The sequence below is a fragment of the Lepidothrix coronata genome, unplaced genomic scaffold, assembly GCF_001604755.1.
Source record: "Lepidothrix coronata isolate B3197 unplaced genomic scaffold, Lepidothrix_coronata-1.0 Scaffold73, whole genome shotgun sequence".
Classification (NCBI taxonomy): Eukaryota; Metazoa; Chordata; class Aves; order Passeriformes; family Pipridae; genus Lepidothrix; species Lepidothrix coronata.
The window spans coordinates 3,757,401-3,772,756 of NW_016690253.1; the positions used below are offsets into that span (position 1 = coordinate 3,757,401).

Genomic DNA, 15,356 nt, shown 5'->3' on the forward strand with positions numbered 1-15,356 from the left:
TGAGCTCAGCACCCGCCCTTCTCCCACTGCCCTCGCAAAGGAGGTGAATCCCTCTGAGCAGCACAGGGAGCGGGGGACACGCTACCCCCAAACACAGGGACACCACGACCCGGCAGCATCCCGACTGCTGCGACACCCAAGGTGGCCCTGGATTTGGGGACACGATGCCCGGGCTGGCCTCAAGGTGGCACTGGCCACCTTTTGTCCCCAGGATGGCCTCGCAGGGCTGGGGGGCAGCGGGGCAGCGCTCCGGGGTGCGGGCACTGCTGGGACAGCGTGGGGCAGGGGGGCTGCCGGGGTGGGCGAGGGGCCACGGTCCCCATGGGCGGGGGGACGCAATCCGTGGATGAGGGGCTGTGGCCCTTGTGGCTGAGGGACTCATGGTCCTCATGAGTGAGGGGCTGTGGTCCCCATGGGTGGGGGTACACGGTCCCCATGGATGAGGGGCTGTGGCCTTTGTGGTTGAGGGACCATGGTCCCCATGAGTGAGGGGCTGTGGCCCCATGGGCAGGGGGCCGCGGTCCCCATGGGAGAGGCCCACACACCCCATGCCCAGGGGGCTGCTGCAGGAGCTGCAGGTGGCCCAAAGCCTGCGAGGACGATGGAGGGATGGGAGTGCAGTGGGGCAGAGCCCTGGGGCAGCTCCAGCTCCTGCTCCTGCCTCCGCCTCCGCCCGCCTCCAGCCCTGCCTTTCCTGGGCACTTTGCTCCCGGCCGTGGGAGAGCGGGAGCGGGCACAGCACAGCAGGGCACGGCAAAGGGCAGCCTGCAGCCCCTCGGCATGGCCTCCTGCCCCGTGGGGAACGGGCGCTCCCCGGGGGGGCCCCACTCGTGAGAGCTGCCCGGGTCGCAGGTGAGCGGGGCAGCCCGTGTTTGGGGACAGCGGCAGCTGGGGGGGCCCTGCCATGGCCACGCAATCCCAGCTGGGCTCTGGGGCTGAGGGGCAGGGGTGGGATCCCCAGGGCTGGATGGGTGTGGGGTGGGAGTCAGCCAGTTCTCCCCATCCCCAAATCCCTCCGTACATCCTCCTCCCTAATGCACCACCACTCTCTATCACCGAGGGCCTTCATCCTTCCCAGCATGGCCACATCCTCTCCTTCATCCTCCTCTCCATCCCCCAAATCGCTGTCTCCTTGCAGGGGAAGCTGTCCTAGGGCTGTTGTGGCTCAGCCTGACACCATGGGGTTCTGGGGGACGGGGACAGCCCACCCAAGGGGGGAAGGAACCCCTCACCCCCACCCTGCTGAGCAGGGGTCACCTCGGGATGTGATGGGCAGTGAGGGAAGGGCCCGAACTCGCTGGTGTCCCCAGGGAGATGTCCCCAGTGCCCAACAGTGCCGGCAGAGCATGCTTTGGCTGCTCTTCCAGGCAAAGGGAAGGATTGGAATTAGGTCATGTCCCCTTGTGCCGGGGCTTTGGCTGCACTAACCACGTGGCGATTAGGGACAAGGGTCCTTCTGCAGGATGTTTTGCACAATTTCCCCTTGTTTTGCAATTTCCAAGAGCTTAGGCGAGAAGAAAAGCCCTGTTTTTCCATGCTCCAGCAGCAGCTGGTCCCAGGCTCACCCAGCCCTTGGTGGCTGCTCTGAAATCTGCTCTTGCCTGCCCTCTCCGAGCTCCTGCTCCAGATCCCCAGCACCAGATCCCCATCCTGTCCCAATGACTTCGGCTCCAGGGCTGACCCGGCCTCTGGTGCTGCCCCACTCATTCATTTCATTGGTGCTTTTCAATGTCCCAGGGCTGGGACAAACCCCCAAACCCCCAGGGCTGGAAGCCTCATCCAGCTGCTGGGGGCACCCTGGCCTGGGGACAGCTGTGGATCCCACCAGGTCTTTTGACACAGGAACAGGAGCTCTGCCCTGTCTCCCAGCTCCATGGCCGAGCCCGGCTGCAGCTCCTGTTCCTGTGGCAAAGAGCCAAGGACAGCATGTGCCCCCCAGCAAGTGGTCCTGTGGCTGGCCCCTGCCCCTTCCCACATGGGGGGCCAGTCCACAGGCACCATCCCAGAGGATGTGCTTGCTATGGGCAAGGGGCTCAGGGGGTTCCCCAGGATTGCAGCCCTCATGCATCCACAAAATGGGCAGGGCAGGAGGGGGCATCACCTCCCCAGCTCTGTGGCCTTTCCCTGCAGCATCTTCCATCTTTCCAGCTCTGTGTCCTTCCATCTCCCCAGCTCCACCTCCCCTTCCTGCAGCACCTTCCCTCTCCTCAGCTCCACGTCCTTTCCCTGCAGTGCCTTCCATCTCCTGCTCCAACAGGCAGCCCCATCTCTTGGCTCACAACTCGATCCCTCCTCAAAAGCTCACGCTGGAAAGGCCTTGTCCAGGGAGAGCCTTTCTGGGAGTGTCAGTGAGGAGTAGGATCGGGGCTGGTGGTGACGTGTCCTTGGGCTGGACTGATGTGAATCAGTAATTTAAAGCACTGATTTTGGTTGTGACTAAGATGAGGACGCATGAAACCTCCTCACATATAACTTGCCAAATGCCATCTTCTGCTGCATTTCTATTTTTTGGTGGTTATCCTCGAAGGAGTGTTCTTGGGAATGGTTAAATCCTGCTGCTGACAGTCCTCAGGCTGTATCAGCTGCCAGAATCCAGGTCCGTGTGCTCTCTCCTCCGAGCAGCCCAGCACCACACAGCTGCTCAGGATTTTTTCTTGTGCATATCCCACACCAGGTTATTAACTGTTATTTACTGTCTTCTTCATATCTTGGTTGTTTGGTGACCTGTGTCACGGACACTGACTTCGGGCACTGAACCCTGCAGCACCTCCCCTCTGGTCGAGCTCAAGGCTTTGTGCTCACTTGCACTCAGAGGCTGGAAAAGGAAAACAAATCTCCTGGTCCCTCATGTCCTCAGCAGTGTCACAGCGTGGGGACACACTGGGCTGGGACCAGCACAGCACCCCGTTGGGACCCCACTGGCACTGCACTCAGGTGCTCAGCATTTCCTACCTGCTGTTCCCACTCCTGGTTCTGGGAAAAAAACCAAGATCTTCCCACTGTTAATGTTTGATCAGGACCTGCCTGTTGCTCTCTGAACTCATCCCTGTAATAAAGGCAGGATCTTCCCGCAGCGCCGGGGGATGGGAACCATGGGGAGTTTGAACTCGGCCCAGCCAGAGGCTCAACCCGCAACTCAAACAGAGCCCGTGGAGCGCGGCCAGAGGGGCCACAGCCACCCCCTGCCTGTCTGCATGCTGAGTCATTTACGGGCATCTCTGCAAACCTGTGCTCTCTCCAGGCGAGGCGTGGCAGGGACAGGAAGGAGCATGGCCTGGCCCATCCCACGGATACACCCTACGGGACATTCCTGCACATCCTCACGGCAAAGGCCAACAGGAGGGGGATGATGAGGGAGCCAAGGGATGAAGGAGCCTGAGGACACATCCTTCCACCTTGTACTACCAACACCAACACCTGGTTAATGTCCATTGTCGCCCTGAGTCCTCCCCTGTCCTGGTACATGGCCCCTCCTGGGTGAGCTCTGGCCAACAGAGACTAGAGATGCACCAGCATTCCCTCCATCAGATGCAGTTTTGGCTACGCCCTTGTCCCCACCAGCAGCACAGCAGATGCTCCTGCTCCCAGGTTACTCATCCAAGCATCCATCCTTGTTGGAGGAATCACTTCACCAGGGATGGTGGTGGGTGCAGAGGGGTCAGAGTGCCAGCAGCCTTCCTTGGTCCTTTACTGGACACCACAGAGAAGAGGGCTCTGAACTTCAGACATCCAACAGGCAAACCTGACCCTTGACAGCTTGTGCTCACAGTGATTTCCCAGGAGGATACAGATCCAGCCTTTGATCCTCACACCGTGCAGGAGGAAATGTCCTGCCTTGTTAACTTGCACTCCCTTGAGCTGGGACTTGGCCCCGGCGTGGCTCCTCTCCACAGAGCTTAGCTCATCCCTCTCCTACGGAGAATACCCAGCAGCCGAGGCCCCTCACCATCGGGGAGGCTGTCTCCCAAAGGCTCCTTTACCACTCTCCCCCCCAGGATTCCTCTGGGCCACAACATTCTTCCAGACAAAGCTTTCTTCTCCTCCCGCCTTTCTTCTGTCAAGGAGCCCTCTGGGAGCAGCAGCATTGTCAGGATGGTGCCAATTAGGCTGAGGCAGCTTCCAAGAGGCTGCGCTGGCCCGGCCGGGGGCTGCTGTTGCTCATCAAGGTCTCATTGTTCGCCGCGCCGTGGGGCTGCTGCCCGGCGGGGCCGGCCCGGCTCTCTGTCCCCGGCACGCTCCCGTCCCTGCGCCGCTCAGAGGGCTCATTGATGGGTGTCGTTGCGGGGGCTGCGGAGGGAGGGCTTGCCCAGGCCCCCCCCGGCCCCGCGAGGCCCGAGCGCGTGAGCTGAGAAAAACCAGAGAACCGTCAAAGTGGCCGAAGCTCCTGGAGGGAGGCAAAATCTGGCATCTTTGGCTCCTTTCCACGCTTTGTGCCTGACAATGGTCAGGGTTGACGACTAATGTGCTTTTATTAACTACTCCCCCAGATCTGGCTCGGAGAACATGGCCACTTCAGGGAGGACATTCCCAGTTGCCCTGTGGACACCAACACCGACTCCCTGGCCAGGAGGGAACACCACTGAGGTGGCCGAGGCGAAGTGTGTCTTCGACGAGGAGTTCAAGTTCATCCTGCTGCCCATCTCCTACAGCATCGTCTTCGTGGTGGGGCTGCCCCTCAACTCCTGGGCCCTGTGGATATTCATCTCCAGGATGAGGCCCTGGAATGCCACCACCACCTACATGGTGAACCTGGCCGTGTCTGACATGCTCTATGTCCTCTCCCTCCCCACCCTGGTCTATTATTACGCCGACCGCAACAACTGGCCCTTCGGGAAATGGCTCTGCAAGATCGTGCGGTTCCTGTTCTATGCCAACCTCTACAGCACCATCCTCTTCCTCACCTGCATCAGCGTCCACCGCTACATGGGCATCTGCCACCCCATCCGCTCCCTCAAGTGGGTGAAGACCAAGCACGCCCGCATCATCTGCGTGGGTGCCTGGCTCGTCGTCACCATCTGCCTCATCCCCAACCTCATCTTTGTCACCACCAGCTCCACGGGCAACACCACCCTGTGCCACGACACCACCAAGCCCGAGGAGTTCGACCATTACGTGCACTACAGCTCCTCTGTCATGGCCCTGCTCTTCGGGCTGCCCTTCCTGGTCATCGTCCTGTGCTACTGCCTCATGGCCAAGCAGCTCGGCAAGTCCAGCCTCTCCAGCCCCAGCCCGCGGATGCCCTCCTACAAGAAACGCTCCATCAAGATGATCATCATCGTGCTCGCCGTCTTTGCCATCTGCTTCGTGCCCTTCCACATCACCCGCACCCTCTACTACACCTCCCGCTACTTCCAAGCCGACTGCCGGACCCTCAACATCATCAACTTCACCTACAAGATCACACGGCCCCTGGCCAGCATCAACAGCTGCCTCGACCCCATCCTGTACTTCCTGGCCGGGGACAAGTACCGGGGGCTGCGCCGGGGGGCCCCCCACCGGCTCCGGCCCGTGCCCACCTGCAACCTGGCCCTGGTGTCACCCTACACGGACACCCTCACGGACAGCGGCCACGTGGCCAGTGTCACCCGAGGGACAGGGACAGCACGGAGCGGGGACGGGTGCTGAGGGGCCCGAGGGGGTTCCATGACCTCATCTCTGGGCTCCAGGAGCTGCAGCCCCTCTGGGCTCCATGTGGGCACCCCCAGGTCCTCAACCTGCCCTGCCCCTGCCCAGCCCCTGCAGGGGCAGAGGCCACAGGGCTGAGGGCTGGAGGCCACGGGGCCAGTCCCAGCCCTGCCCTGGGATGCTCTGGGAGGAGAGTGCTGGTGCTCACTGGGGCAGGAGAGCACGCGTGGGAATGGGAAGGACACCGAGGAGGCTGTTTGGGGGAAGCAGGCTGGTGTCCCATCCCAGGGCACTCCTGGGGACACAAGGGGGTGACAGGTCACTAAAGAGAAGGGACACTGGTCCCTCCCTGGGTAGGCACAGCCCTTCCAGACGGCTCTGTGGTGATGTGTGGGCAACAGACTGAACAAGAGGACAGAGCCCACGCTGGGGTCCCCCCTGCCTGTTTGTCAGAGATGTCTCTGTCACACCACTGGCCTTGGCAGAGGAGGAGAGATGTGACACGGGGCACCTACAGCACTTGCTGCCCGTCACCCCCCAGTAAAGCCCCTTCCCCTTTCCCTTTGCTCCTGCCTGTTTCTCCCTGTAGCAGAAGGAAGAGGAACGAGACACCCACCCTCACCCCAGAGAAAAGCCACCCTCCACGGTGACACCAGTGCCGGGGCAGGTCCGGAGCGGTGAGCTGGTGACACCCCTGGTGACGGGAATGTGCCTTTATGGGTGTTTGCTCCTCAAATGTTTACCCAGCCCTTTTGTTTGACCAAGTGCCTGCACAGTGGGGCAGACCAAGATTGGTATCAGTGCTGTTGACTCTCCCATGCCAGCCTGGCAGGGATGGGACAGGGACAGGGCTGTCCCCATGGCCCCCCACAACTCCTGTCAGCACATGCCTTGGGAAGGGACACACCAAAAGCATCATCAAGGTGTCACCTCTGCCATGACACTGGTCACACAAGCCACACCCCACCAGGAGCTGCCCAGGGGAAGGAAAGGGCCCCAAGGATGGCACATCCCAGCCCTGTGTCCCCACCCCACCAGTAGTGGTGCCCAGAGAGCCCCTCACTCACCACTGAGCCAAGAGCAGAGCGAGCAGGAGATCCCCCTCCTGAGCCCAGTTGACCCAGTAAGAGCAGCTGCTGCCCCTCTCCTCCCGTTATATCCAACATGGCTCAGGAGCATCCTGGAGCAGCTTGGTTGCACCTGAGCAGTGCAAGGGGCCCTGCCAAGTACAGCCCCAGCTGGAGATGGACCTCCCAGGGAGGGGACACAGTGAGTGGCAGGTCCACAGGTCTGTCCCAGTGCTGCCCATGCTGACCCCCAGAACACACACAGACAAGGGAGGGGAGTTGGAAACCTGTATTGGGGACAGAGGCACCTGAAAAGGCTCATCTGAGACCACGTGGTCCTGGCTGAGGCCAATTCCACAGGTCCCCAAGTCCAGGAGTGTTCCCCCTCGACCCCAGGGTGGGATGTCCCCCAAGGCTGGTCCCACGCGCCATCAGGATGCCACCCCAAAGACCCTATTTGATTTCTCCTCCCATGGCACCCCCTCCCTCAGCTCGTGGTGACCTGGTTATCTGGGGGAACTGTGCCCATCACTGGCCCTCAGCCTCACCCCAGCCCCTGCCAGGAGACAGCCATGTCACCTGCAGCCCCTCCAAACCCCTTCCAAGTGGGACCCTTTCCCAATCTCCCCCTGGCTTCCTCCTCTCCTCCCATCTCCCACTCAGGTTTTTGGGCCAGAGGAGCGGAGGGCTGGGGTGGGGACTGTGCCCCGTGTGTCCCCCGTGCCGGGCCGGCTGAAATCCCCCCCAGAAGCCCTGGTGAGCCGGGATGGGGCTGCCGGCGCTGGGGGCACTCAGAGGATGTGCAGCTCGTCCGTCTCCGACAGCCCGTACTTGGTCTTGTTGTCATTGAAGAGCTTGAGCAGGGCCTGGATGTACATCTCGTGGTACGTGTCCACCAGCTCCCGGCTCGGGTTCTGCACCTTGGGCACTGCCACCGGCTCCCCCACTGCCGGCAGGGGACAGGACGGGGTCAGACCCGTGGCCTGGGGACGCGCTCGGCTCACGGGGACACGGCCCGAGCGGTGCCTTCCAGTGGGGTGTCCCTGCTCTGCCCCACCCTCAGGGGTCCCCCCAGCCCAGCTACTCACCCACGGTGGTGATGGGTCTGGCGTAGGGCAGGAAGCCCCGGGAGCGGCTGGAGGTGAGGCCGCGGCCGTAGAAGACGCAGGGAGCGAAGCCAATCATCTTCTGGAAGCGCCGCTGGATGCTCCTCATCCAGCTGCCCTCCTCAAAGACCACCTGGCGGAACAGGTCGTTCTCTCCAAAGGAGAAGGAGGGGACGAGGAAGGCCCTGTGGAGGGGACATGGTGGGCAGTGACGGGGTGCCAGGACACCCGGTCCCCCGCGGGGGTGGCCGTGCCCGTGACCCCCCTGTGCCCACCCGTGACCCACCCGTGCTGCAGGGCCATGCGCACAAAGCCCTTGCGGTTGCGGAGGATGAGTGTGGTGATGCCGGGCCGGCAGGACAGCGACTCGGCCGCGCCGCCGATGACGATGGCCACCGCGTTGCCGGTGCCGTTGTGGGACAGCAGGTACCCGATGGCACGGCGGGTCACCGGGAACAGCCCTGCGGCGGGAACGGGCACCCGAGCTGTGGGACTGCCCGCCTGGGCAGCGCCCGGGGACGGGGACACCGCTGGGGACACCACGAGGGATCACACCGGGTGGGACCAGGGCAGGGACAGCACAAGGGCACCCCCTGCTGCGGGCAGGATGCAGGTAAGGTGTGGGCAGGGTGCAGGCAGGGTGCAGGCAGGGTGTAGGTAAGGTGTAGCAAGGGTGGAGGTGGGGTGTATTAGGTGTAGGCAGGGTGTGGGCAGAGCACAGGCAAGATGCAGGCAGGGTGTAGGCAGGGTGTACACAGGCTGCAGTGCAGGCAGGGTGTAGGCAGGGTGCAGGCGAGGTGAAGGTGGAGCTCAGGCAGAGCTCCATCCCTGCCCTGCCTGCTCCTGGGGGCACCATCACTCCTGTGTTTCCCTCAGAGGGAGCAGGGACCCCCTGCCCGCGGGCACTGCCAGCAGGGCTGGGCAGGGGCTGCTCACCCCCACTCATCAGGTACTCCCGGAAAAGGGGCAGGCGGAAGTTGCCAGCCAGGGTGGTGAGGAAGGAGTGGATTCCCGGGAACATCTCCTCGAAGCCGGTGGAGCCCGTGATGAAGTTGCAGAAGGCGCCGACGCAGAGGATGCCGTGGGGGTGGGAGCCGATGATGTAGTTGTGGCTGGGGGACAGATCGTGTGTCTTCACCAGCTGTGGGGACAAAAGGGGTCACAGGGACATGGCACCTCCTTTTGGGTGGTCCCACCACCAGCACTTGCAGGAATATCCTGTCCTGGCACTGTACCTTGACTGGGAAATAATCCCGAAAGTGGTTCCACACAGTCCATCGCCGCAGGCACGGCAGCCTCCTGCCACCTGCAATCCAAAGAGGGACCACAGGAGATGACACCCACCCCCATGGGCAGCGGGATCCATGGGAAACACTCCCCACGGACTTGCCGTATCCCTGTTCCCACCACGGTGCTGATGGTGTGGGAGTGGAGGGAAGGAGCAGGTGGGATGTGGATCTCCCCATTTGCTGTGAGGGACCTGGAGGAAGGGGGGACCCCACCCCCATCCTGCTGCAAAGTCGGAGGAAGGGGGATGTTCCCAACCCCACCTCTCTCCGGCGTGTCCCAGTCGAAGATGATCCAGGCCAGGTAGAGCACTGGGATGAGCCAGAAGCTGGTGAACAGCAGGTAGATGAGCACCACGAGGCTGACAGTTCCTGTGGGGGCCAGGCACGGGGTGAGCGGGTGTGTGCCCACCCCCAGGGCCCCCGCAGCCCCCTACTCACCTAGCAGCAGGAAGCTGAGCACCCACTGCAGGACGGCGAGGAGCTGGAGCGCAGAGCGAACGTCCCGCTGGGAGGGCCAGGGCACGGCCAGCAGCGTGCGCAGGGCGGCCTGGACACTGGCACGGCTCCCTGTGGAGGGGGAACATGGCCCCAGCTCAAAACAGCACGGCTTGAACACAGCCTGGGCCACTGGGCTGGCAGGGGGCACCCAGGGGTGCCAGGGCTGGGTTATGGGGCGAGGCAGGAGGTGGGATGGGAAGGACGAGCAGTTGGGTGAGGAGGGATGGGATGTGGTGGGGTGGAATGGGGAATGCCATCCCCAGAGAGCTCTGGACCATGTCAGGACGTGGCCCTGGGCAACCAGGGTGCCCTGGGCACAGAGCAGGAGGAAGATTCCAGGGTGAGCCCCCCAACCCCAAACATTCCGTGCACCAGCAGAGCAGAGCGCAGTGGCATATCCTGCTCTGTGCTGACTTCCCAAGGGCTGGGACCTTTCCCATGCCCTCCTTGGAGCGCTCAGGCTCACAGAGGATTTGGGGATTTCTCAGCTGGCACAACAGGGAGACACCACCCCCTAGCAGGTGCCAAGGACAGCGGCTGGGGCTGAGCTGGGGTGGACAAGGGTGGCCATCCCCCAGCCGTCCCCACAGCCTGGGACACGCTGGAGCTGCTGCTGCTGCTCCGCTCCCCCACGGCCCCTTCCCTCTGGACGACCTTGGTGAACCATTAACCATCCTGGGCTGGCTGCCAGGATCCAAACTCCACACACAGCCCCATCCCTCCTCCCGAAATGGGCCCGAGGTGCCGGCTCTGCCAGCACCGCTCCCGGACAAAGGTCCACCATGGCCGAGACCACCTGGCACAGCCACCACAGAGAGATACCCCTGAGTGTCACCAGAGCCGGGTTTTCTTGGGAAAACAACTCAAAATCTGCATGTTGGCCAGAGGGATGCTCGGGGTGAGACGGGAGCAGCCCTGTCCCTGTGGCTCCCCAGACCAGGGACCCCCAGGTTAGAGGAGAACCACCAAACCTTGGTTCAGGAAGCTGGTGGAGGTTCAACTCTTCCTGGCTCAACCCAAACCAGGAACAGGACAACTGAAATAAATGAAACACTGGAGCCATCTCCAGCATTGAGGAAGTGTTGTCCATTTCTCTCAAGCATCATGACAGGCTCTGAGAGATCCCTTCCACCCATCCCACATCCCCAAAAGCCCACACAGCCCTGCCATTCTCAGCTTTCCAAAGCCCTTTTTTTGCCCAGGGAAGACTCAGAGCTCTTCCAGCAAACTTGTGCCCACCAAACAGTCGTTTTCAGTTCCTTTTCCTAGCTCCCATCCCAAGAACTCCACGAACATCTGGACCACAGACACAGAGAACCCCCGTGGTTCTGCTGCCGGCCCCGTCCACAGCAACAGGAGCCTCTGCAAATCCCAACATTTGGAATTTGCAGTGCTCTGGAGATTCTTGTGGGAGTAACATTCCCAAATGCATTGTCAGAAATTCCATTCCTGTTGAGCCTCTATATTTTCCTCTGGAGTTATCCCCAAATCTTTCCCAACACCTCCCTTTCCCCTCTGCACTCCAAAGCAAGTAGACAGCAGTAACAATGAGCTCCTGGCATTGCTGGAGCATCAGACCCCATCCCAGCCCCCTTTGGGAATATCTCACCACTAAGATTTTGGGAGCAGGCTGCGATGATGGTTTTCATGGTGGCGGGAGCTCTGCACCAGGCTCGGCAGGTTGAAAGGTGAGTTTGGCAATCACAGAGGCTGTGTGTCCAGAGGCTTTGACCACCTGACCTAAGGTCCACCGGCCGCTGCCCAGGGGAGGGACCTGCTCCAGCCCTGGATTTGGAGCACGGACAGGAGCTGGGGGTCCTTGGGAAGCTGAGGGGGCACACTGAGGGTGAGGAGCTGCTCCGTGCTGGGCGGTCGGGGCCCCTTGGAAAGGCCCCGGTGCTGGTGGGGGCTCCGTGGAGGCTGCATCCCCCTGGGAATGGTACCGTCCACAGTTTGGGTATGTCACAAACACTGTCATGCTCAAACAGTGTGATCCTCCCAGAGCCACCCAAAAACGTCATCCCAAAGCTCCTGCTCCGCACAATGGGAATGCAGCCACTGGAAACACAGCCATCACCATTCCCTCCTCTTCCATCCCTGCCTGGAGGGGATTTGGGGGGAAAATGAGAAAATAAGGAAATAAGAGCAGCACAAAATCAGCACTGAGGTAGAGCTTCGGGCCAACAGCCAAAGGAACAGTGAAAATCCACAGAGACTGTCACTAAAGCTGCTCCTCAGGATCCTGCTTTCCAGAGGTGCTCACTAGAACTGCTGGCTAAGATCAAGTGTAGGAAATGGAAAATCCACGTACAGGATTGCCTGTGGTGTTAAGAGTAAGGAACACGTTTCCTGGGAGATTTGGAACCCACAAACCCCACAGCCTGCTCCTGTGAATTGTAGGGACTCCGTACCTGGGAAGGTGTGACCACACTCACTGCAGGCCATGGCTTCCTGGGTGTGGATCAGTTCCAAGGAGCAGGGATTGCTGCATGGAAAAAATTTCAGCTCTCCTGCAGCCCAGCTGGCCCCCTAGCTGTGTCCAAATCAGGCTGATAGGAAGGAAAAACCCCAAATTGTGTGAGAATCCCACTGTCCCAGGGTAAGGAAACACTGTGCAGGTAACAGTGCCCGCTCCAGGTGACACACCCAGTGCCCTCCAAGCTGTCTTTGCTTTTTCATCCCAATATTTTTAACAGATTTAGAACAAGTGCCAGCCCACAGAGCTTCCAGCTGTTATTCCTCACCCCTCTGACCAGTAACACACCCCGTGTGCCAGGTCAGTGCCAGATTCAGCAAGCCAGGATTGGTGCCAGCAGCCATTTAAACCATCTCCAGAGGGATCCAGAAAAGGTTTTCCCCCCATCAGGGTTGTTCTGTTAGATTTCAAAGCACACTGACTACTTTGCCTTGGAATATGGCACCATTTGTCCCAGTTTTCATCCCTGTGGGCTCCACGAGAGGGTCCAGGGTTGGCCCTCATTGGCTCTGGAAGAGCCCGGGATGAAGAGCAAGGGAATTTCACAGCAGGAATTAGGCAGCACAAAGAGAGTTTATTTTGCTTAAAATAGAGAGGAAAAAAAATAATAAATACAACCACCCACAATACAAAGAGCAGTTTCCAAACCCATGGACTCCCCCTCCGAGGGCTGCCTCTGCCTGGGAGTGCAGAGGGAGCCTGACCCTCACAGTGCTCTGGGCACCTCCCAGCACGACCAGTGCACCCAGTCTGACATGGAATGCAAACCAAAGCAAGGGGTCACGTGTCCTCCTCTGATCCGGCTCCCGGAGGATTCCCAGATGCTCCACATATGTACACTGTATTCCCCCCTCTCTTCTCTCTCCCTGTCCAAGTTCTTCTCCCAGGATCCAGGCCCTGCTCAGCCCATGTTCTGCCGGTTGCCGTAGCCTCGGGGGTGTGTGTCTTTCCAGTCGTCCCAGTTCCGAGCTTTTTGAAGAGCTTCCTCATCATCTTCCTCCTCTTTTTTCTCCTGCTGCTGCTTCTGCAGCTCTTCATCACTTACACCTGCTGGAGGTGAGGGACAGGGAGGAGATCCCAGGTCAGGCTCTCCAAGGAGAAGCCCAGCCCAGAGCTGGTCTAGGCAGACAGCAGGGATTAGAATCATGGAATGGTTTGGGTTGGAAGGGATCTTAAAGTCCATCCAGTCTCACTCCCCACTAGACCAGGTCGCTCCAAGCTCCATCCAAAAGGCCAAGCACAGTCTGACAATCCAGTTGTTTTCCTAATAAAGCTTGGACTCTTCCTCAGTCAGGGGGTGTTCCACACCCTGCACATATCCCTGTCCACTCAGCCCCCCAGGAGCCTTCCCAAATCCCCCATTCCCTCGTTTGCCTCCATACCTGGTGCCCTCTGAGGGACGCTCTGCCCGGACACAATTCCCTGCCTCCGGCGCTGCTCGTACCAGTCATCCACAGTCATGGTGGGCAGGCCGGGATAACCAGCTCCAAACACTCTGCAGGACACACACAGCCAGGAAAAGGGAGTTAGATCCCTCACAATGAGAGAAACACAGACAACAGGCACAGCACTATTCCATAATCCAATCTGCACTAAGGATTTAAGGCATGTTATCAAGGAGGGCTTGAGGGAGGCTTTGGGGAGATCTAATTGTGGCCTTCCAGTGCCTGAAGGGGCTCCAAGAGAGAGCCTCCTGGAGAGGGTCTCTGGACAAGGCATGGAGGGACAGGAGAAGGGGGAACAGCTTCCCACTGCCAGAGAACTTCTCCCCTGTGAAGGTGGAGAGGCCCTGGCACAGGTTGCCCAAAGAAGCTGCACCATCCCTGGAAGTGTCCAAGTCCAGGCTGGATGGGGCTTAGAGCAACCTGGGATAATGGAAAGTGTCCCCAGGATGCCCCTGAGAACTGAACTAGACATGGAAGGCTCAGGGAAAATCATACCACAAGCATGATAGGAAATCTCATTTCTACCCCATTTTGTGCTTTAGCTGCTGAAATTCCTTGCGAGGATCTCAGGGTGCCGCAAATAGAGGTGCAGACACAGAGGTTACAACCGGATTTCTGCACTTGGAAGAGTACTTCAGGCCTGATGTGAGAGCACTGCCTCAAAGTGTGGTTAAATAACCCCAACCCCACGTACCTGGCCTGGGCAGTGTCACGGGTCAGGATGAAAGGTCTCACTGGGGCTCTGACGGGCCGGGAGGGGCCGTGGGGAGCTGCTGGAGCCTGGACATGCAAACAACAGTCAGAAGGCAATTGGGGAGATGAGAATCCCACCCTCTGCTTCCCACCCCAGGGTTATTAAAAGTCTTGTAGAAGAGAAACACGTCAGCTCTCAGAGCAGTGCCCCAAGATGGACAATCCAGGCCTGAATACGGTTTAAATCAGGAATTCTATCTGTGCCCCTCTTCAAATCACTCCCTGTGCCTCTGTAACACCTGCCTGGATCAAAGCAGAGCTGACAGGGCTAAACCAGCTCAGAGCAGGAATTGCTTATTGCTCCAGGGACCCAACGTGCAGCGTCCTGAGCTCGTCATTCCCGACGGGACACTACGGAGGAGCCAAGTCCTGCAGTGCCAAAAATGACCCGCTCCTGCCAACAGGTTGGGCAGGGCTGTGCCAGCTCATTGGGGGCTGTTATTTCCAGCAGACATTCCAGGTGACATAAAGCCTGGAATCAACGCTCTGCACAGGGACTGCAGGCCTGTGGAAGCTTCTGTCATTCCAACAGGCTGATATTCCCATCTGTAACAGCCGGACACGCTGCAGACCAGGAGTGGGGGTGTGAAAGACATCACAAGGGTCTTATTTTAATGTATAAATTTAAATGCTCTTCAGAGTTAGGGGCCTACAGAACCCAGCAAAAGCCTTTGCACAGTTGAGCTCTGACATTCCTAGCTCCAGCATTTCACAGTCCAAGACTGTCTGGAATGTGTGGCAGGAGAGGGCAGGAATCAACCCAAAAAGCAGAATTAAACCAAATCCCAATAGCTTGTGCTGGGAGTGAGCTCAATTTCAACTGAGAATTCACAGAATAAAACTCCACCTCTGCCACTGAGCCCTCAGGGATTCATTCCCCCCACCCGTGTCCATCCCAGCAGGGATGATCCTGTACCTGTCTGGCCACATCCCTGTTCTTCAGGATCACCATCTCCTGGTCGATGCTCTCCAGCTCCTCCAGGCTGGTGCTGATCCATTTCTGGATCTGCAGGATGTAAAACTCCCGGATCTGATCCTCATCTGCTGTCCCGCTCTCCACGAAGCTCCTCATGGAGGCCAACTTGTTCTCCAGCTCC

At 59.7% G+C, this 15,356-nt stretch overlaps 3 protein-coding genes across 3 annotated transcripts in view; 1 reads left to right on the forward strand and 2 right to left on the reverse strand.

Annotated features, from left to right (window-relative positions):
• Positions 1-719: 719 nt before the first annotated feature.
• Positions 720-6,185, forward strand: P2RY4 (pyrimidinergic receptor P2Y4). Its single transcript, XM_017819320.1, has 2 exons — positions 720-852; positions 4,488-6,185. The coding sequence occupies exon 2, from the start codon at positions 4,504-4,506 to the stop codon at positions 5,623-5,625; it is 1,122 nt and encodes a 373-aa protein (XP_017674809.1). The 5' UTR covers positions 720-852; positions 4,488-4,503; the 3' UTR covers positions 5,626-6,185.
• Positions 6,186-6,965: 780 nt separating this feature from the next.
• On the reverse strand, positions 6,966-11,324 carry LOC108499459 (diacylglycerol O-acyltransferase 2-like). Its single transcript, XM_017819321.1, has 8 exons — positions 11,195-11,324; positions 9,526-9,654; positions 9,349-9,456; positions 9,034-9,104; positions 8,735-8,939; positions 8,085-8,259; positions 7,781-7,983; positions 6,966-7,638 (listed from the first exon to the last, which is right to left on the reverse strand). Exons 1-8 carry the CDS (start codon positions 11,232-11,234, stop codon positions 7,484-7,486), a joined length of 1,086 nt encoding a protein of 361 aa, XP_017674810.1. The 5' UTR covers positions 11,235-11,324; the 3' UTR covers positions 6,966-7,483.
• A 1,291-nt stretch (positions 11,325-12,615) lies between these two features.
• Positions 12,616-15,356, reverse strand: part of IGBP1 (immunoglobulin (CD79A) binding protein 1) — a 5,061-nt gene continuing 2,320 nt past the window's right edge. Inside the window, exons 3-6 of the mRNA XM_017819122.1 lie at positions 15,176-15,356; positions 14,201-14,286; positions 13,444-13,556; positions 12,616-13,111 (exon numbers count right to left, since the gene is read on the reverse strand). The exon at positions 15,176-15,356 is cut by the window's right edge and continues 5 nt beyond it. Coding sequence (XP_017674611.1) covers positions 12,963-13,111; positions 13,444-13,556; positions 14,201-14,286; positions 15,176-15,356 — 529 coding nt within the window. The 3' untranslated portion in view covers positions 12,616-12,962. The remainder of the gene's footprint in view (positions 13,112-13,443; positions 13,557-14,200; positions 14,287-15,175) is intronic.